Consider the following 20,796-nt stretch of genomic DNA (forward strand, 5'->3'; position numbering starts at 1 on the left):
TTAGTGCACTGAAATCCTGGTCAAACCACACTAGGTTAGAAACCTCACAGCTCTGCCCTAAGTGGTTCTGTGACACCTGGACCATAGAATGTTTACTCCAATCTTTGTTTTATTGGGCTGTGTACTGATAAAGAGGGAAAGAATGAGGTGATGATGAAAGACTCTAATGCACTCCCTTGAAAGAATCCCTTTCAAAGACAGAGTGCATTAGGTCTGCTGGATTAGAATAATGGAGCAGCTACTCATGCTCTTTCTTGCACTAGATTTCTAGCATGTCTGGAAACATTCCTGGTTTGTAAAGCACAGGCTACCTCTCCTGTAGGGTAATACCAAAATTCATCCAACCTCATTTTTGCAATATGCTCAAAGCTCTCAACTCACTTTTAATTAGAGAGATGCAGACAGTGGTTAAACTTACTTCCACTGAGGCATAACGTTTATTTTGGGGCTTTGAGCATAAAGCTCCCTGTACCAACTTGGATATCACCAAGACTCTGTTAAGGATCAGAGCTGCTAAAGATGAAAAAAGTATAATGCTACTAATTGGGTTGCTGTCCTGCAACTTCTCAACTTCTTATATAGTTGAATAATGCTACAGCTCCTGCTCAGTGTTTTTATGCTCAATATGGCACTGATCTAAATCAGAGTCCTTAATACCACTACAGAAAGGAGTGAGGGTGCGAACTGTGATACCATTCCTTGTTGGGTTTGTTCCTAACTCCGTTTCAGGCAGAAACCATTGTTGATTTGCAGTGTATTGCATGCAGTAACATGGTTTAGGTGTCTTGGCTGGTTTTGACAAGTTTGATGTTTTTCTCCTTTTGGAAATAAACAGATATGTAAAGAGTATGCTTGGGTGAAGGTGTTGCCTGTAGTGTTCAGGCCTGGCTACTGGATAATAGTTAAATCTTTTTGAGAGGACCAACAAATAAGAAGCTATTTCAGGGTTAAGAATTCTTTTCAGCTTCCAAAGTAGTGAAATTGTAGCTCTGGCAAAGAAAAAAAAGCCCTCTCCTGTCCCTTTAGAAATGGCTTTCACCCAGAGGCCCACACAGTGGATGCCACTGAGACAAAAGCTGAGAGTAGCTTCGTAATGTTTCATATTTGGGATAGATCAATCTCCTCTCCTGCATCCATGCGGTTTATCTGGAAAAGAATATCTGCCACTTAAAATCATAGTTAGTTGGTTTTGAAACCTCTTTGAAGCTAGAAGATATCTGTGAGCTTCTCTTATGTACAGTTCTTCCCTTTACTTCTCTGTTGTCTACTGCATGGCCTCTGAGGGCTGAGTAAGGCTGTTGTTTGCTCAGCAAAAAGGAAGGTGACTGAATAAGATAACATCTGTCAACTTTAAAGCCAATGTGAGGTAACACTCCATAAAATGCATCTATTTATGTCCAATCTTGATATCAGATTCTGTAGTCAGATATCTTTTCAATTGGTTCCAACTTTTCCTGCTCCTAGAAACTGGATGGTAGTGATAGTCCTCACAGTATTTGCACTACCTATAGGCATCATATAGATTGGAGCATCTCAGAAACGCCAGTGCAATGAGGCTAGGGGATATCCCCCTAGACATGGTCACGTAACCAAGTTGTACTGAGTCTGTAGAGTTAACAATAGGTCCAGACCTGTTTATTCTTGGTGTGGGTTCCCCCTCTTTGGTTTCTTTGATGTGTGTGCCCTCTGGAGGGGAGATGTCTTTGGCTTTACAGATGGACAAGATTCTTGGTTCCTGCTTTCTGCTTCTCAATGAAATAAAAAGACCAAATACATACATTGGGAAGAGTGTGCCTTGTAAAGACAGTGTGGGCAGAGTCATTTTATGAGATACCTGTTTCATGTGAGGACAGTTTTGGGTGGACCCTGCAGAAGTAAGGAAGGAAGGAAGGGGTGCAGCAAATGCCATTGCAGAACCTGGGTATTTAGGTTATCGTTTGTGAGAAACTGGCATGGGATGCTTCTTACCATGTTTATTTTGGATGTTGGAGCTGTGTAGGACTAAGAAGGCAGCAGCATAGGTGCTAAATGAGCTAAATACTCCTTTTACTCTGTTGTGATGACCTTGTGAGATGGGAGTTGCTCAGTTGAGGCACTGCACAAAAGCTTCCCTTCTGTCCTTGCCTTGTTTTGTGCCTGAGGTCAGTCAACATCTGCTTTTTCCCCACAGGATTCTGCTTGTTTAGTTGTTCAAAAGAGTGGTGCTGGAAGCTCTCAGCTTGGTTTGAAATGCTGCTTCTCATGGTGGAAAGGCTCGGGGCAGATGGGCTGCTGCTGCGGTGGGGATGACATAACGTCTCCTGGTGCCGCAGTGCTTGGTGGGGTGTGGTAGCCCTGAACGGAAGGGCAGACATTGCTTTTCTGCTCTCTGCTGCTCAGCCCTTATTAAACTCAGATGTTTCTAACCCCTTCCTCCAGGCTCTCATTGCTGTAAACACAGCAGAGCATGAAGAGCTTTTTCAAATTCTCATTGGAGGCATCAATGGGTGACAGATCTACCAACAGCTCTCCAGCATGCCTGTGTGTGAAGGGGGGTTGCTGTGAATTTAACACTCCAACCCAAGGGAGATTCTGTATTTTCCCTAAAGGAAAGGACTTTATTTTTTTATCTGATGCCCCTTTTCTTCCTCCTGCCTCAGGTTGCTTGGCCCCCTGGTTTTCCTCTTGACTTGAGTCTCTCTTCTTCTTCACCAGCAGTGCCTGGTTTCAGCCACCCTCTTCAATGTGGGCTGCCTGTCTGGCTGTCTCATCACTGTATCTTGTGCAGACTTTTCAGTTCTGTGCATTTTCAGGTGGCAGTGACTGTGATACCAGCAAAAATAAGGCTTCTGTTGCTATGCTAGGATGACTGGAAAGGGCTCTCCTAGAAGCAAACATCTAGATCTGGCTGTCAGCAGCCCTGTATCTCAGCTGTACCTGTTCCAGGTTTACTCTGTGGCTCTGTCAAAGTTATTTTTCAGCTTTTTGTGAAAGGAGTAACAGAGGAGAGACTGCTGTGGTAACAGGGTCTTAGATGCTTTCTGCTTATAAACTGCACTTCGCACAGTGTGAGCTACCATACCCCCTGCAGGGGACCTTGCCAATCCTTAGTATCTCTAAATGTAAGCCATTAACTGAGGTGGAACCAAGCTCTTCGTAACCTTTTTGCATACAGTTCTTCAAGGACTATATCCTTTGCAAATCTGAGTCTCAAATATCTGTCTGTTCAGTGTCATTCATTTTTAAGCTGAGAAATTCTCAGCCCAATGGGGTATCAGAGCTGCTTTGTGCCTGGTGTCTGACTTGGTAAAAGCTGTGTTCCTTCAAGACCTCTGTAAGATCGTCTGTATGACATGTACTCATGACATTTTTGCATCTCTCCCCACTCCTGTAAATTGAGCTAAAGATCCTGATTCTGAACTGTCAGGAGCTAAATGAGATACTGGGAAGATCATTGCCATTTTGAAGCTGCATTTAGACTCTAGATGCTAAATTTTCTTTTGGAAATCAAGGCTATCCTGACACATTTGAAGATGAGCTCCCCTGTTTCAAGGTTCTTGAAATCTCGTCTCTGAGTTGTTGGCTTGGTTTAAATTGCCCTTCAAAAGTTTCTGGCACATGGGAGGTACAGAGAACTTTTCTCCTTTGGTACTCTACATCCCCAAGAAAACACTGATTTTTAATTAGTGGTCACTGCAGCTTTGAGGTGAGCTTTTAATGTTGCTTTTAATGAACTTAAAGCTTTAAGTGGCAGCGATCCTGAGAACTGAGCTGTCAGCTTGGGTCTGTCACTGGCACTATAGCAGTACAGGACAGAGAACCTCATATGCTTAAGGTTCAGTATTTCAGCATGGCAAACTCCACTAACCTAAACAGTGAGGGGGGAGCTGCATTCTTTGCTATGCCTAATCTCTGTATTTTGTTAAGCACGCATTCCTGCCAGAACTTTATTAGACAGAACAATAGTGACCAGCTGGGCAAGTGACCCTGGCTTTTCTGGCTGGCAGAGGAATTCAGCATCTGAGGAATTGATATTCTCATGTGCAGCTTAAGAGTGATCTGGATTTAGCTGCTTTTAATTATCAGTTGGTTGATTCATAAGGCTTTGCTTTCCACCTTCTTTCCCAAGAAAAAGACCATTCCCTTAAATGCTCAGTGTATATTCTATAGAGCAGTACCAAGTCTGGGAATTGAGACTTGCAAGTTCTCTATTTTCTTCTAAATAAAATGGGAATAGTAGTATTTACCTTCATGTAAGGGAAGGCTCTGGGGAGTATTTAATGAGTGTGTGGTTAGATCTTAGAGAGGAAGCTGCAAAATCCATAGCATTGTATTTGAGTGTACGTTTATAGAAGTTTATAATCTATGAATGATAATATTTGGGGCTTGTATGAACTTCCACTCTTACAGAATAGAGGTCATTGTTTTCCTTGTTTACTGCTCCTCTCTGAGCCTGGATGACTGAAATTGGTCTGCTTGATCTTTGCAGGGAAGGATTTAGTTTGGAGAGGTGGGAGAAGGAGGTGCCGAGCAGGGCAGGCTGGATTGAACAGCAGCAGAACGCTGGGTCATGGCACAGGCTGTGGTGATGCTTTCTTTTCCCAACTTGCAGCAAAAGGTTTGTGGGAGGCTGAATGGTCACTGCAAAAATTCCTGCAACTGGTGCCACCAAACAGTGTTTGTGCTGAGCAGGTCTGGGCTGGGATGCTGCAGGCATTCTCTGTTCCCATGCAGTGTTTGAAGTGCAGCAGAGTAGAAGGGCAAATTGTCTCTGTGCAGCACGTGCCTTAACGCTGCTGTAAACCAGTGTAACCTGCAGTGCAATGTAGTCTCCCTGCAGTGTATTTCAGGATATAGCACTGGGCCAAACAGTTTAAACTATCACACAGTAAAAAGCTGCCTCTTGGGCCACTGTTACTGGAAGTCACTAATGTATATCACAAATAATACAAAACTTTGGATTGCAGAGTTGTAGGAATTTTTCAGCCTGTGGCTAAGCTTTGACGGAGTGTGCATTGCAAGCAGAAATAATAGGGTCTCATTTTGCCAAGCACCAGAAAAACACTGAAGTCCTGATAGTGTCATTAAAACCATTTCAAGACCTCTGCAACCAAACCCATTGGAAATTATTGCAAGGACCACAGCAACATATTCATTTTCTTGGGTAATGTCCTTTGAAACAATCAAGCTCTCTAATTATGTCAGGCCCTGCCAAGTGGTTACTGGCGTCTCAACTAGAAGGTTTCCAAAGCAGTTTCTACAAATTACCAGAATTTTGCTGAAAGTGAACTTTCACCTCCCAGGTACCATTTGGAGTCGTTGCTGCGTAACCTTTGGGAAGAGAAGGGTGAAGCTGTACCTGCCTGTACTAGGTGGGAAGAGAGGGGAGAAATGGGAATGTAGAAATGATAGGAATTGTCACAACTCATCTCTTGAGCTGAATGCAACTGGAAACTAGATGGGTTTGTATGAGATGCTTCAACTGGTGTCCTGGTTGAGCCTGGGGGTCGCCTTGTGCCACCCACACCTGAGTGATTGATTTGTGTCTGAGCATCTCTGTGCTCTGTGGAGGCAAGGCTCACTTTGCAGGGCATGTCCTTCAGCTCTATGTGTGTGATTGGGGTTTGTTTAAAAACCAAAAAATATCCAAAATTCCCCAACCAACCAAAAAATCCCACCATAAAACCAACCACCACCACCAAAACCCCCCTCACAATACCCAACACCACACAAGCATTTGACTGGAATTGTACACTCCATGTGGCTTGTGGCTTGGATGTTGCCAATAATTTACTAGGCTGTTCCCATGGGCATCTCAACAGCAAGGGGAAACAGTTCAATAGTTGTTCTGTCACTCCCTGTTCCCTGCTCTGAGGTTCAACCACCCTTTTTAATTGAGGTATGTGAGAGTGGTTTCAAATGAAACTCATACCAGGTTTTTTCTGCTGCAAGTACGTGACACGAGTCTGTCATGGTCATTTAACTGGACATTGAACACTGGTGAGTTCAGTGGCTTGGCTGGTCTGTAGCATCCCTATATGCTTCCTTATACATGGGTCAAGTAAGTGTCATGACAGCTGCTGTCTTTGCTTGCAATGTAGCTGTATTTGGCATCATCCTTTGCTGAGAGGCTGCATGTAAAACTTCCTTTAAGCTGCCCTTAAAGGTATAAAGGAAAACTCATGTATGTGTGCTTGAGGGAGAAAAAAGCACAGGAACTTTTAGCTGTGACGTGTGAAGGCTGTTTGCATATGTACTTAGTGTAGGCTGTTGCCGAGCAGCCATGTGTTGTTCATGGCTTTACTGGTTTGCCCACAGTAAGTAAAGTAACAGTGTGCTGTTCTACCCCCAAGTACCAGAAGGGTAGCAGAAATAGAGAATAACTGAATAATAAAACTTCTGTCATAACTTTAAAACTTTTCTCTTCTATGCTTTTCCTTGTATCACTAGTCAGGTCTTCAAAACCAGAATACTCAGAAGATGGCCTAGTGGAAAGTATCACTGCCTATGGCACAGGGTTGGAACTGGATGAGCTTTAAGGTCCCTTCTAACCCAGACCATTACCATATGATCCGTAAGGTCCCTTCCAGTCTACTGTTCTATGATTGAATCTGTGTAAATAGGAGAAAAAAGTCAACTGTCTCCAGCAGCTTCTGTGAATTCTCCACAAGTTTTTGCAAGGGGTATGTGTCTAAAATGGTGTGCAGGTATATCTAGTATCAGTCACTGCTTCTCTTTGCTCACACACTGAGACTCTTCTCAGCAATAACTCCAGACATTTCCATTCCCAGCAAAGGGTGAGGGAAGCCTGTTTAGGAGGTTGGGTTGTTGGGGTGCATCAGTTTGCACTTACCAAATCTGTGATTCAAGTGTTGTGGTGTTTTCCACTTTGCCTTGGTAGAGTCAGCAAGGTTGCCTTTTAATCTTCAACAACAACCCAAACCCCTCTACAAACTCCCAGCTCATGGAGTTTGCCATACTTGTAATTCCCCACAGAACAGGGCAGGAATTCTTTCTGGCTAAATATCTGTACCTCCCCTTCAGACTTCCTGCTGTCCCCTTTCTCTTGCTCATTGCTGCTTGCTCCCCATCCAGCTTCCCACAGGTGTACTCGGGAATGTTTCAAGGCAGTGTTATCATTCCTAAGGAATCTACTATGCATGCACAGGCTGTGGAGGGTTTCTTTTTTTTGTCTCTTATTACTTGGCCAAATCAAACCCATTTTCCACCTCGATACTGAAATAGAGCTTTCTTCCCTCAAGACCATCTCCCTTCCAAATAGAGGCTTCCAAAGCACCAAGGCACTAAAGCAGTTTCTTCTATTGCTCAAGAATTTTTTAATAATAGAGAAAGGTGTTGGTGTTCCTGCTCACAAGAGGAAGGATTTCTTTCGTTTTCCTAATGAACAAACTGGATTGCAGAAAGGTTGAAAAGGAGAATACAAATAATTGTTCTTGGCTAGAAATGAGGAATGGAAACTGCTTCCAAAACCAGTGAAAGCTCAGGAAGATGTGTTAAAAGCAGAACCACCTTTTAAATTGAAAATAGGTATTTAGAACACTTAGTTTCTAGTTGTCTTTGTACAGTCTGTCTATAGGTGGATATAGTGCAATGGGTCCTGTGTGATTGAAATGTATAGCATCTGCCTAAGAGTGAGTTTAAAATTTGATGAGGCAATTCAGAGTGTTCACTAGCAGGGGTCTGGGACTACTGTGTGCAGAAGAACTGATCTACAGCAAATGCTGTGTGGTTCCTTTTTATGGCATTGAAGGGATGCAGTCGGTGGAGCGTAAGAGTGGGGAGTCTGGAGAAAGGTGAAGAGGAGGTTGTTGTGTTAGCAGATCACTGGGCCTGTAACTCCTGCGTCCAGGCCCTGTTCTGTTCCATGGAGCTTTGAATGAGGCTTCTACTTTGTGCAGAGGAAGCACTTTGAAAAAGGGCTCATGATCAGCAACTGGGGGGTGTTTTAGGGCAATTTATTACTGCATTTAGATGAGCCCTAGGAATGACTGGCTTGAGAGGGAGGCAGGGAAGGGAAAGATGTACTCACCCATGGGTGTAGATTGGTGCTTGTAAAGGGTATTGCTACTTTACTACACTAAAGATGATTTTTGAGAGGTTTAGGCTGTGCAAGTAGGAATCTACTAACCTTAAAGCTATGGAGGCATCCTCCTGCTTTAGCTCACTGACCCTGATCTCTCTTCCAACATGTACTTGCATCAAAACTGCCTGTTTTAAAGGGCAGATCTCTGCTCTCTGATCACACAACAGATCTTGGGTTTGATGTTCCTCCTTCCCTACACATGAAACTCCCATGGGTGTGACTGGAACAATAGGATTATTTTCCAAATTATTTTTTATTGTAGTAACGCCCAGGACAGGCTTGTGCCAGACATGGCAATCGTGGGCTAAAGAGTTTTCAATTTAAATAGCAAATTAACACACAGGCTTTGGGGTTTGTTTTTCAGCCTGATTAACGCTTTGAATACCCAGCAGAGGGGCTTTGCAAGGCTTTGATTTCCCTGAACTGGGGCTTTGTGTGGCTCATTTGGGGATCTCTGAGCTGGGCAAGCAGAAGGCAGCCTCCTTTACCTACCCCACCAGCACAGCCTGGTGTACAGAGTGAGCTAGCATATTAGTAGAGTGGTAACAGGAGAAAAGTGCTTTGCTCTTCAAGAGGTGTATTTGTATACTCATGGAATGGGTTGGGTTGGAAGGGACCTTAAAGCTCATCCAGTTGCCACGGGCAGGGACACCTTCCACTAGAGCAGCTTGCTCCAAGCCCCGTCCAACCTGGCCTTGAACATTGCCAGGGATGAGGCAGCCACAGCTTCTCTGGGCACCCTGTGCCAGTGCCTCAGCACTCTCATGGGGAAGAACTTCTGCCAAAGAGCTCATCTCAGTCTTCTTTTGGCAGGTTAAAGCCATTCCACCTTGTCCTGTTCCACAGGCCCTTATAAAAAGTCCTTCTCCAACTTTCTCAAAGGCCTTTGTAGATACTGTTGGTAGGATATAGCTTTCCCAGAAAATCTCCCTGCAGCACCAGCAGTAGGTAGTCTTGTCTCTGGGAAATGCCGGCTGATGAGTGCCTGAGCTTCAGTTGCCTCACTGAATGCGAGAGGCTAAGCTGGCAAATCAAAAAGGGGGAAAGAGGAGTTGTTGATCTCAAAGCAATGTAAGTAGATGGATTGTCTAGGCTGGCTTATTATTTCTAATCACCTTCTCCAGCACTGGTAACATTAGAAAGCTGGAGGATTTTCTTGCTTTTTCTCCAGCAGGATAAGGATGAGGATGTTGTGACATCTGGCTTTTTGTATGGCAATCACCTGAAACAAGAGATGTGGCCCAGGGAAGTTGTGAATGCTCCATCCCTGGTGGTGTTCAAGGCCAAGTTGGCCAGAGCCTTGGGTGACATGGTATAGTGGGAAGTGCCCCTGCTCATGGCAGGGGGGTTGGAACTAGATGAACTTAAGGTTCTTTCCAACCCTAACTATTCTATGATGCTATAATAAAGCTGAGCCTACACACTTCCTGCAACTTCACTCTAGAAAGAGGTCACCTTGGCTCATGAAATCTAGTTCCCAACTATGATGGGCAACCACATGGTAGATAACTACTCTAGAAAGGGCTGCTGTGTAGTCCCTTGTATATTAGGGATCACAAACTCCTTTACAAGTTGCTGAAGACCTTGGCTGAATGAAATGATTGTAGTGTGCCACAGGAAAAGAGGAGGGAGGGCAGGTGGCAGAAGTGTTGCTAGAAGAGCTGGGTTCTGTTTGCCTGGCACAGCTGCCTGTACAGGTATTGTCATCATAACACTTGTGAATCTGGAACTCTGATATGCTTTCAATGCCTTTCTGGGCCCACAGAACACTACCCTGAGTGCTGAAATGGCTCAGGAAAAGAAATCTCTGTTCCCTTAAAGAGAAGAAGCAATGTCTTGTTGATGGGATCTCCAATATAGCTTTTGGTTTTTAGCTGTCAAAAAGGTGTGTCTGTCTCTGGTGACAGTAATAGTTCTAGGAAGAACCTGACACATGCACATTACAGATTAGTATCATACAATTAATAGGAAACAATGACTTGATCATGCTATCCTAATTGTTTTCTTTGATATGCTCAGTGCTCTCCTTTTGACATTGCCTTTTGTTCTTCTTGTAATTTGTGGCTTTTGATGCCAGTATAATGCTAATGAAAAACACTGCTTTGTTTAGCAGAGTCCCTGTATTCCTGCATGTGGCTTTCATTGCTGCCGGGCTGGTAAGTGCTGTGAGTTTGGCAACAGAGGACTGAATATGAGGCACAAAGATGCACTGTGGTCTGTACAGAGCTCTACAAGAATCAAAACAAATCCAGGAGCAGACCGTGTTCAGCCTTGTGGACTGGCTGTTGATGCACATGGATACAGGCCCTGGAAGGCTAAGGACAGGGTTTGAAGGAGATGCTGAAAATTAGCAGGAGCCTGATTTGTCCGTTTTGGAGGTCTCAGATTGTGCCAAGTGTTGTTTTGTATGATGTCATGCAGCAAGGGGAGTTAGACAGCTATGGATGCTGCCTTTCTGGATGGTGGAGGAGACTCTGTAGCCACAACAAGAGCACTAGTAAAGCACAGGATGCTGTTACAGGGTTGCTGACTCCTTATGCTAGTTCTCTTAATGTTTGTCTCTCCATGAGGTGTTGAAGACAAGCAGGCAAGTGTCTGTCATATTTTTCCCACTTACAATTTCCCCTCCACCTCCTAATTAAAAGTTAGATTTTAATTCTGAATGAATTTGTTGGTGTATATTTAGAGATACTGACTTTTATCAAAGTTAGTCTTGTACTTAAGGGCCACTGTCCTCAAGTTAAGCAGTCCTAGATCAGATTTTCAGAGGAGGATGTATAGGCAAATGCCAAATGGCGTCTTTGGATGTGGGTGTATTTAGAGAAATAGCTGGTGTTCCAAATCCTAGCTCTGTGCTTTCAGTCAAGGTTGTAAGGGTAGTTATTTCCTTGACTCCATCCCTCCCATCAAGGTCAAGCTTTCCAGGAATCAGCAAACCAGTACTAGGGATGTATTGGTGATGTGAAGGTAGGAGACCTCTCTGCAGTCAGGTTATCCAGCTGGGCAAAAATGGTTAGACTCAAGTTCTTCTTTTGAAAGGCTCCAATTCAAGGAGCTTTTATGTTACAAAAATGACATCCTGGGATGTAATTATTCATGATTTTCATGGTGTGTGGATATCAAATGCCAGATTCTATCAAGACAGTCTAATTTAACAAAGACAGATTCCATGGATATTTCCATGTGTTTCCTCTTTCCTCCCTCTGTGAACACTGGAAATGACTGTCTTCTCACTGACAGTGATAAGCTTGGGGGAGGGAGAAGAGAAACAGTTCAGTGCCTAGAAGAATGCCTGTAAAAGCAAAGCACTTCAAAGGAGTGAACCCCCTTTTATTTCTGAGCACTCATTCATGGACTAACTCCTTCCATTTTCATGATGAAAGTAATTATGGTTCAGGTCAACCATATTTATTGTTAGATCCAGTTGGAACATGCCACTAGCAAAGTGGCTATAAAATGGGAAGTTCAGGTTAGGTATAAGGGAGAAGTTCTTTCTTGTGAGTGTGGTGAGGCAGTGGCACAGGTTGCCCAGAGAAGCTGCCCCATCCCTGGCTGCGTGGGTGGGGGTGGACAGAGCCAGGGTGGACAGAGCCTTGGGCAGCATGGTCTAGTGTGAGGTGTCCCTGGCCATGGCAGGGGTGTAAAACTGGATGATCTTATGGTCCTTTCCAACCCAACCCATTCTGTGATTCTATGACTTTATGCTAGAGAGATGTTCTTTGTGCTTTTTAATCCCTCTCCCTGTGTGCATGTGTAAACAGATGCATGGGCTCAGAGGTGCATGTACTGAACAAGATACTACCTGTCTGCTCAATGTTTTTAAGTCCTCATCTGCCTCTGTTATATTCTGCATTTCTGTTAGTGCTGGTGTACAGGGTGGATCTCCTGTACAATGAATCAAGCGTGTGTAATAGATGAGTGCTATCATCTTCAGAGCCCCTCCTTCATTACTTACAGCAGTTGGAAGGTGCCTTGTGAATGAGGTGGGGGATTGGAAGAGAATAGTCTCATGGCTGAAGAAGCTAAATGTTGCTCTGGGCAGCTGGATTCTCTCTTTGTCTTTGAAAAAGAGTTGCACCTGTAGTTCCATACTATTTGGCTATTCTGCTTCTAGGCTTTTACTAATTCCAGTAGGGAGAGGTTATTCCCTTAACCCCCGTAACTTCAATGGCTGCAGAAGGATAAGGAAAAAATTTGTGCAGTTTCTTATGAACTAAAGCAAATTCAGCCCTCAAGGTAATGATGTTTGGAAGGTCAACCATGCACACAACAAAGCAAGGAAAGCACAGTTACATGTGGTTGGCTGTAGAACTTGCTGAAGATTAAAGCTGTTGTGCAGGCTGAACTGCATTTTCCTCCTAAGGTAAAGATTCCTCTAGGACTAAACCCCCCTCCAGCAGGCTATGATAATCCACTTTGTGTGGGAAAACTTCAGGCTGTTACTGGCAACTGAGTATTTCAAGTGCACTAAGCACAGCACATATTACCCCCTGGGGAAGTGTTATGCTATTGGGAGATACCTACGTAAATTATCCCATTGTACTCTGCTGGCCAGAGCTTATTTTAATGTCTGCTTTCTTCCAAACTCTTATTGAGGGTGAGGGGCGGTGTGTCCAGAAGGATTGGAGTTTCTTCCAAGCTGTCTGACCAACACAGTGGATTGGGAGACCTGGAACTTGTCTTACTGCTGTTCGTGCCTCTGGCTCTATGCTGCTTCAGATGGCTGCTGCTGGCTGGCTTCAAAAACACCAGCAGGCTTCCAGTTTTATTCGTTTCCCAAAATGAATGGGCTGTTACAAAGATTTTCCTCCTTTTTCACAGGAGTCAGGGTAACCTCTATCAGGGACTATGAAGTACTCAGTGAGAGTAAGGCATGTGTAAAACATCGATACTGACAGTAAGATTACTGTGACTTGTCATGTCTTGTGACTTGCAGACCTCTTAAGACTTTGTAATGGAATAGCAGACTCTGCTTTGAAGTGAACCTTGCCATCATAAGCTTGAGTACAGCCACCCCCTTGCCCCTGCCAGGTGGTCTTTCATGGATTCCTTAGTAATAGTTCCTCAATCTACAGACCTGAATCAATCCGTCCACTCTGAACATAGTAATATCGAGACTGGTGCTCACAACTGAATTTTGTAGCTGGCTTTTTTCTGGACAATGATCTGAATGACAGGCTCAGATCCTAAAACCTGGTTACCTGGGAAGAGCCTGAATATGGTCAAGAGCAGGAGAAACTTAAGCCCAGCTTGGTTTTTATCTGAGCTTTCCAGTAACACGTGTTGGGATTGTTTGCTTTTTAGCCAGGTCACAGCAGTAAAGTGTAATCCGGTCACAGCCAACTGAATTAGCTGGTAAACTTGATCCTGATGAGAGTCAAAGCATATCCAGGGAAGTGTGTATTTGTAAACAAGAAGGGAATAGTGTAGTTGCGTAAAACTGGGTGGCTCAGGAAGAGGTACCCCAGTGAACCTGGCAGCATTTGAATCTGGATTTCTTGGCATGTAGAGGACAACTACTGCTCCTGGCCTCCCTCAGCAAAGTGTATAAATAACCAACCTCTCCTGGTGATGGGCTCCAGCGCACAATGGAGGCATTGCTGTTTGGGCAGAGCAAGTGGGATGCTGTACTATTTACACAGAAGAGGGCATGGTTCCCTTTCAAGGAGTCAGAACAGCAACTTTTCCCAGTGAAAATCAAGTCTGATTTTATTGAAATTCCTCTCTAGGATTGCAGGGAAATTGATAGCTCTAGTGAAAACTGTTAAGGAACGCGGGGAAATCTGTCTAGCTATCAAAACACTTCTACTGTTTTCTGTGCCCTAAATGTTCATCTCTGCTAAGTATAACACACAGTGTGTTATCCTTATAGAAACAAAAAGATAATTCAGTGCACTTGTTTACACAGCACAAAGCTTCAGGGCAAATAGCAAGCATCAGGAATGCCAACCTTACTGAGAAACATTGTAGTGTTTATTGCGGATGGGGAGGGTCAATTCACACACATGCAGCAGGTGCTGATGGAATGACCCAGCATGTGAAGTCCCTTGTCCTTCTCATCCAAAAAGATTTTGCCTGCTTCTGTCTTGGTCAGTTAAGTCTTGGTGAGTTGAGCTTTTCTGTTGTACTGTGTAGCATGTGGAAGTTCTAAACCTGCACTAAATTTCCATTTTATTTTGCTCTACAGCCACATAAATAGCTTTGTTCAGAGTCTAACTTCAGGTTTGTTTCACTAAAGGCACAGTGTTTAATGCTGGTAGGAGCACGATGTACTCTAAGACCATGGATATGTAGCTGTGTCCTTCACTTCAATGACCACGTTGCCAGAAGGTCTCGTCTGTGGTAGGTGTTGATTGTTGTAGGTATGCCCTCAACAGGGCACAGCAGCAAGTCACGTTTGTGTGTGGAGCTGAACTGTCATCCCATGGAAAGAAGTGATTAAGCAAGGACGCAGATGCTTTCATTTCCAAGTTGCACGTTCCTGATTAAACAGGCTGCCTGCTGAGTCCTGATCAGTTCAGCCCAGTGGTTTCTGACATGGGACTAGCGGTCACAAACTGCACAATGAAATGAAGCCTGTGAACAACCAGTTGGCTTTTCTCTTGCAAACTGCCTGGAAGGACCTCCAGGGACCCCCAGGAGTTTGAGAAGCTTGGAGAAAAGCCAGCACTTGGACTAGGAGATAGAAACATTGCTTTGGGGGGTGGCTCTGTAAGCTTGTTGTGGTGTGAGTCTTTCTAAGTATTCACAGTGGGTGAATGGGTGGAGTGATCCCTTACATATCCCTTGAGTGGTGGGCTTAGGAAACAGTACTGTGCAAATCCCAGTGGTGAGAAGGGGGAAGAGGAAGCTTGCTGTCTGTCAGCATCTTCCCATCTGTGAAATGATTGCTCTAAGCTAATGCAGTCATGCTAGCTGGGAATTGAGCTTTGATATGCAAGTATACGGCTCTTCTGGAACTCAAGAGTATTTCAGCTTGAGTATTTGTTACGCTACACTTCTCCACCCTTTGCAGTCCCTTTTCTCTCTCACTGTAGGATTGCAGGCTGTACAGACATCCAGAATCTCCAGGGGATAAACTGTGCATCCAGATAAGGTTCCTGATGAGGGGTGCAGAGGTTCAGAAAGCTGGTGGGGTGCACAACATGTTTTCCTCCCTGGCATCTACTTGCAGAAACAAAATGCAGCTCAAGCTCCCTGTGTAAATTCAGCTGCCCTTTGAGGTCCTCTCCCCCTGCTTCATGCATGCTCTGGGAAGTTAGGTTTTCCTAACTTCAGGCTTCAGTGTCCAGGTGTCTGAAGCCATGAATCATGTGAGTCAGCGGAGAGCAGGCAGCTGACTGCCTCCCAGCATTTAAGCTCAGAATAGTAGTTTTCAGAGACTCTCCAAATGGCATCAAACTATTGAATCCGTTGCTCTAATTAGGCTGAAAGGTCCTCAGTAACACCCTGAATCTATACAGTAAATACGATTGGATATAGACTGGCGTCAGCACTTGTATTCCCTCTGGAACAACATGTCAGCTGTGATCAAGATGCGAGATCTTGGTCTGTAGCCCCGGACCAAAACTGTCTAAATCAGTAGCTAGCAGTCCATGGTCTGCAAGTCCTCAGTTGTCCGTGAAAGTCTTCCAAGAGTTAAATAAGGTGAGAGAGGAAAACAGTTTCTCTTTGAAAACAGCTGGGGAAAATGGACCATGGATACTTGGTTCTCTAAGCAGAGAAGTGGAAGCTGAATGCCACCAGATGCTGCAGAGTGTCATGCTAAATATGCTGGTGATGAGCATGCATGAGATGTGACAAACCCAGCCCTAAGGGAGCTACTATTTTGATCATTTTGTTTGCTTTGTTGGGATATTATTTTTGAATAAGCAGCAATACATTCTCTGCCATCCTGGATGCATGCCAAGAAAAGTCCTAAACCTTTCTTGCTAGCATCTGTATATAATATAAAGGGTCATTTATAATCTCTGTAAATCATGATGGGGCCTTTCGTCAAATTGTCTGAAGCCTGTTTGCATTCTGGAGACTGTTCTTGCTGACTTTTGGCTTGCAAAGAGAAATATTGGGGTGGTTTGTCTGTCGTTTGTCTGTCATAGTCACTGTCCTATGCTATCTCCAGTGAGTTCCAATCTATATATCCTAATATGTCTTAAGAGCAGCTATGTTCCTATCTTTCTGTCTCACCTGCTTCTATGCCATGGTAAAAAGCAAACATCTAATAGATGCATTTGTAGGAAAGCTATGCTATTTATGGGAAGCCAAGGGTGTGATGTTTTGCAAATAGGAAATGTACCTTTCACTCCTAGGTGGGTACCTTTGTAACCAAAACTCTTCCTTCCGCTGGTAAAGAGAAATCTGTGTTCATGTGGCATTATTTGAGTATCTTTGGGGTCTGAACATTTTTTGTGATCCACACTGTGGTAGTTCTGCTTTAGAGAAAACTGGAAGTGCTGGGGTGGCAAATGTTGTGGTACTTCATCACTGTCACTGCACACTTGTTGCTTCTGCTCAGGAAGGTGGAAGGTTGTCCCTAGAGTTGAGTGCAGGATCTGTTACTCTACCATGGGCTATCAGTCCTGTTCTGCCTAGCAAACCCAGGTGATGGCTTCAGGCAAGGAAAGCAGTGAATTGAGTGCCTTTGGAAGCTTCTCACTTCCCATAATGATTGCTTTCTCTTATAACAGATTACTGAGCAGGTCATCTGAAGTCATGAACCTGGACAAGTATTCATTTTCTTCCCCCACCAACATCCAGGCTTCTGTTCTGTGGACTGTAGTGTGGGAGCAGCCTTTACCACCAACCGCTGCCTAAGGTTCTGTCACTAGGTGGTAGCAAGGTCTGTTAAGCATGTCTCACCTCCACAAAAAGCTTTTCCAAGGCAGAAATGACAACATGACTGCCAAATTCCTTGGACTTGCGAGGGGACACATGTACCTGAACAGCTTATTCCAAGGACCAGGTAGAGCAAAGGTGCAAGAGACCTAGTTGGACAGCACTAGTTTTGAACTCATTTGAAAAGAAAATCAGCAGCACCCACTGAATGAAAGCTTTGGTAAAACCAGCCTTGGAGGCAGCTTAAAATAACCACCCTTTCTTGCACAGCCTGCACAGTGCCACCTCTTTAGCTCCAGATCCATTAATGTAGTGCTAGACTCCCAGGCTGTCTGAAAATAATCCTTGAAGGAGCAAGATGATATTAAATGTGGGTCTATGCAAGGGAAAGCTAAAGGGAGTAATGGCTAGTCTCCAATTTCTCCTGAGGAGCTGCAGTTTGGAGCTGCCATTCTACATTAACCAGAGCAGATAGGCTGCTGGTTTCCCTCTGGCAATCACAGGGTCTGCCTTCATACCTGCCTTGCTTTTCTGCATCGTGCTGGGGTGTGTGGTGGTGTTCGTCTTTGTTCACCTTCCCACCTCATTTGCCTTCAGGAATATGAAGTTTTCCAGACTCGACATCAGATATGGAGGGTTTTGCTCAGAGTGCAGTTGAATTCTTTTGGTTTTATCTGACAAAAGTTCTTTGTGTGCACCCAAGAAGGCAGGACAGGTTGTCTTGGAAACCCACCAAAATCAGTATTAGAGGGAAATAATCAGTGTGGGGTAATCCAGCTCCACACCATGGAAACAGAACTTCATCCCAGATGACTGATGAAAGATGGGAGAAGGCCAGAGGGACAGTTAAGGCATAGTATGTGTAAATAAATATTTATTTATTTGGATTTCATTGGTAAGCCAGATGAATGGTCTCAACATGAGGGGAGGCATTCAAGTCCTTGATAATTCAGCTGTTTTAAAACATTTAGTAACTTTAGTCTGAATTTGTTAGTATTTGTGTCCCTTTAGGCTCTGTTACATATTGCTAGTGTTGCTCTTGTGTTGAGACCAATGCTTGTTGCTCTTGCCATTATCATGTCAAGTTCTGTACATGTGCAGTTTGTTTTTCCTGACATGAAATGCTTTTGCCTTGGGCTTGTGAGTGTTGTGCTAAAAACAGGCTCAAGGTAGATCATACAGAGCCGTGGCTTCCCCAACCCTGCTTGACTTGCCCCTTCTCCTGGCATGAGATGTTATCCAGCAACACCCATCTCAACAAACCCCACAACTAAGGCTTAGAGAGACGAAATGGCCAATTGCACCATGTGTGCATGTGAAACAAAAAAGAAGACTTTACTTTGAACTGGCACATTTCTGGTCTTTAACTCCTCTTTGTCTTTGGGTTTTGCCCCCTAAACTTTGAGCAGAAATCGTGTTGGACCTATTAAAAGATCTGCTGTTATCATGTGATCTGAAGCTTCATTAAGCTTCTGTTTTGTCCCCCAGTTTTGTTCTGTGATGTAGATGTTAGTATAGGCATTTGGGTACTATGGTGTCTGATCCCTCTAGCTACACCACAGATCCTCAATAAAGCTGAGAAGTGGCTCTCCAGGAACTCCCCCCAGCCTGAGACATGACTGTAGTCCATGCTTCCTGATGAGGAATTGCAAGTGGGTTTACAGTGAGCAGGAGCATTGTCTGCAGGGAAAGCTGCATGGCTCTGCCTTGGTGCTGCTGTTGGGGTCGGTGGCACTGGGTAGAAAGCCACCCTGTCTTTGGGTGCCCCACTTCTCTGGCTGTAGCTGAGGCTCGGTGAGCTGCTTGCTGGCCCCAGCTTGCCCATTGTGGTCTGCAGCACTTGGCTCAGCCGCTGGCATTGGTACCTCCTATTCATGGGAATGAGTTATCCAGAGAGCAGGGAGCCTCCTGGGGAGATGGAGTGAGATCCAGAAAGGAAACAAAACATGACAAATACTGTAAATGGCAAATACAAGAAATATTAAACTGCCATGGGGAAGGTGGGTTAGGGAAGGAGGAGGGGACCTGCAGGTGCCTGGTCCCACTGTGCAAGCAGTTTGATTTTTGGTATGCAGGGCTGGGGAGCCACTGTGATACCTGGAGAAAAAGAGATCAGCTGTACTGGGCATCTTGCTTTAAGAGGGATGAGGAGCTAGGACTCCTCTGCATGTGCAGGGAATGCTTACACTAGCACTTTGTGTGTATTAGAGCACAAGCTGGTGTGTCTCCACTTCCCACAGTTCTGATCCCCAATCAGTAAGTGGCTCTGGAGCCTGTTAACTGTGCTAAGGTACAAGAAGCAAAAACATGAACCAGCATCTGGCAAACATGAGTGATGCTTGCAAGGGGAAAATGAAAGTATCCTTCCCTCTCCCCAAGCATATTTTTCAGAGAAGATGGAAAAGGGTCCTGATTTGCAGGGCTGACACTGCAGTTCCGTCTTCTCACGCACCTTTCAATGAGGAGTAATTTCACTATTGTTTTCCTGTGAGACAGCATAAGATACCAGTTCCTCCTTTCTCTGTGTTCTTGCCCATTTTTCACTGTAACCTCACCAGGACAGCAATGTGACTTGCTTGAGCTGTGCTGACAGTGAGCTCCACCACACCAAAACCCAGAGTTTTCCAACTCAGATGTTGTTCTTTGTGGAATGATACCATAACGAGCAGGATGAAATTAAGACCAGTACAATGGGAACTGGCTATCAGGAGATTTGGAACACATCTCCCTCTTTTCTCCCCCACCCTTTCTAAAGGCCTATTGTTTATGATAACAGAACTAAATTATGTACTATAAAACTCTGGCCTCTGAGGACCAAGCAAGAGGCGTTACTGGATCTCTTGTGGTTCAGGTTGGCAGAAGCAGGAAATCTTTCTGCAGCTATTGGGAGGAGAGGGTGGGGTGACAACTGAAGACTGCGAGTTAGGCTAGCTATGGCTGGCAGCAGCAGCAACCCCACCCCCAGATACTTGCTCTGTGTTTGCTGCAGTGTGATGCATGTTGGTTCAGCTTGCTGTCTCCCAGGGGCTAACAATGTCCTTTCTCTCTGCAGGCATTGGTGTCACTATACGGTTACACGGACAGTTTCCTGCCAAGTGCAGAATGGGTCAGAAACGGTGATCCAGCGAGTTTATCAGAGCTGCCGATGGCCAGGACCTTGTGCCAACTTAGTGAGGTAAAAATCTTCATGTCTCACCTTGCCCACATTTTCCTCCACTTCTCATGAAATTGGTTAGCTTTGAAGGACTGGGTAGAGGGTTGAGATCAATGGGTCAGATGGGAAATCCAGCTTCATGGTGGCGTAACCAAAGAATGTCGCTTGTGTTAGCTGCAGAGCAGCTACACATGAAGATGATTTATTCTATGATTCTAAGATAAGTGGACTATCAGAGACAAGCTATGTGAGACAGTTTAGCTTAGCTTGTAGTGCCAATTTGTACTTCTCCACACAGGAGAGTGCTGTTAGTCAGGTGTGAAGCTAAATAAATGTAAGGTCCAACAGAGTGCAGTGTGACTGAACAGGGAGAACAGGGATGCTGGACCAGTGGCACTATGTGGCTTGTTGGTGGTGAGGCCTCCTACTCGGGTCTTTAGGAGTAATATTGATCAGGTAAGGTAGAAAGCTTTGATCGTATTCCTTGCAGCTGATGATGGATACAGGTAATGTGCTGTGTACCTTTCACAGTGGAATTTTCTTACAGCACCTCTTACTCCCACATCTCAATATCCTTTAGAGGCATGCATGAGCACAATGTCTCCTCTCCCCAGATGAGAAACAAAGCTCAAGAGACACTGACTCGTCAAAAACTTGCCCTGACCCTGCTTTGCCTATCATTTACAGTCTTGGAACCTACCTACATTCACCCTGAGTGAAACAG

General features: G+C 44.6%; 1 protein-coding gene across 19 annotated transcripts in view; it reads left to right on the top strand.

Moving 5' to 3' along the window:
• The window catches only part of COL26A1 (collagen type XXVI alpha 1 chain), a 208,518-nt gene that overhangs the window by 42,565 nt on the left and 145,157 nt on the right, over positions 1–20,796 (top strand). For all 19 annotated transcript variants that reach the window (XM_034068817.1, XM_034068814.1, XM_034068818.1 and 16 more), the window contains one exon: positions 19,971–20,093. Coding sequence is in view for 13 of the 19 variants with exons in the window: in XM_031055095.1 (XP_030910955.1) it covers positions 19,971–20,093 (123 nt within the window). In the remaining 6 variants the exon portion in view is untranslated. The remainder of the gene's footprint in view (positions 1–19,970; positions 20,094–20,796) is intronic.

Source organism: Melopsittacus undulatus, chromosome 13 (assembly GCF_012275295.1).
Source record: "Melopsittacus undulatus isolate bMelUnd1 chromosome 13, bMelUnd1.mat.Z, whole genome shotgun sequence".
Lineage (NCBI taxonomy): Eukaryota > Metazoa > Chordata > Aves > Psittaciformes > Psittaculidae > Melopsittacus > Melopsittacus undulatus.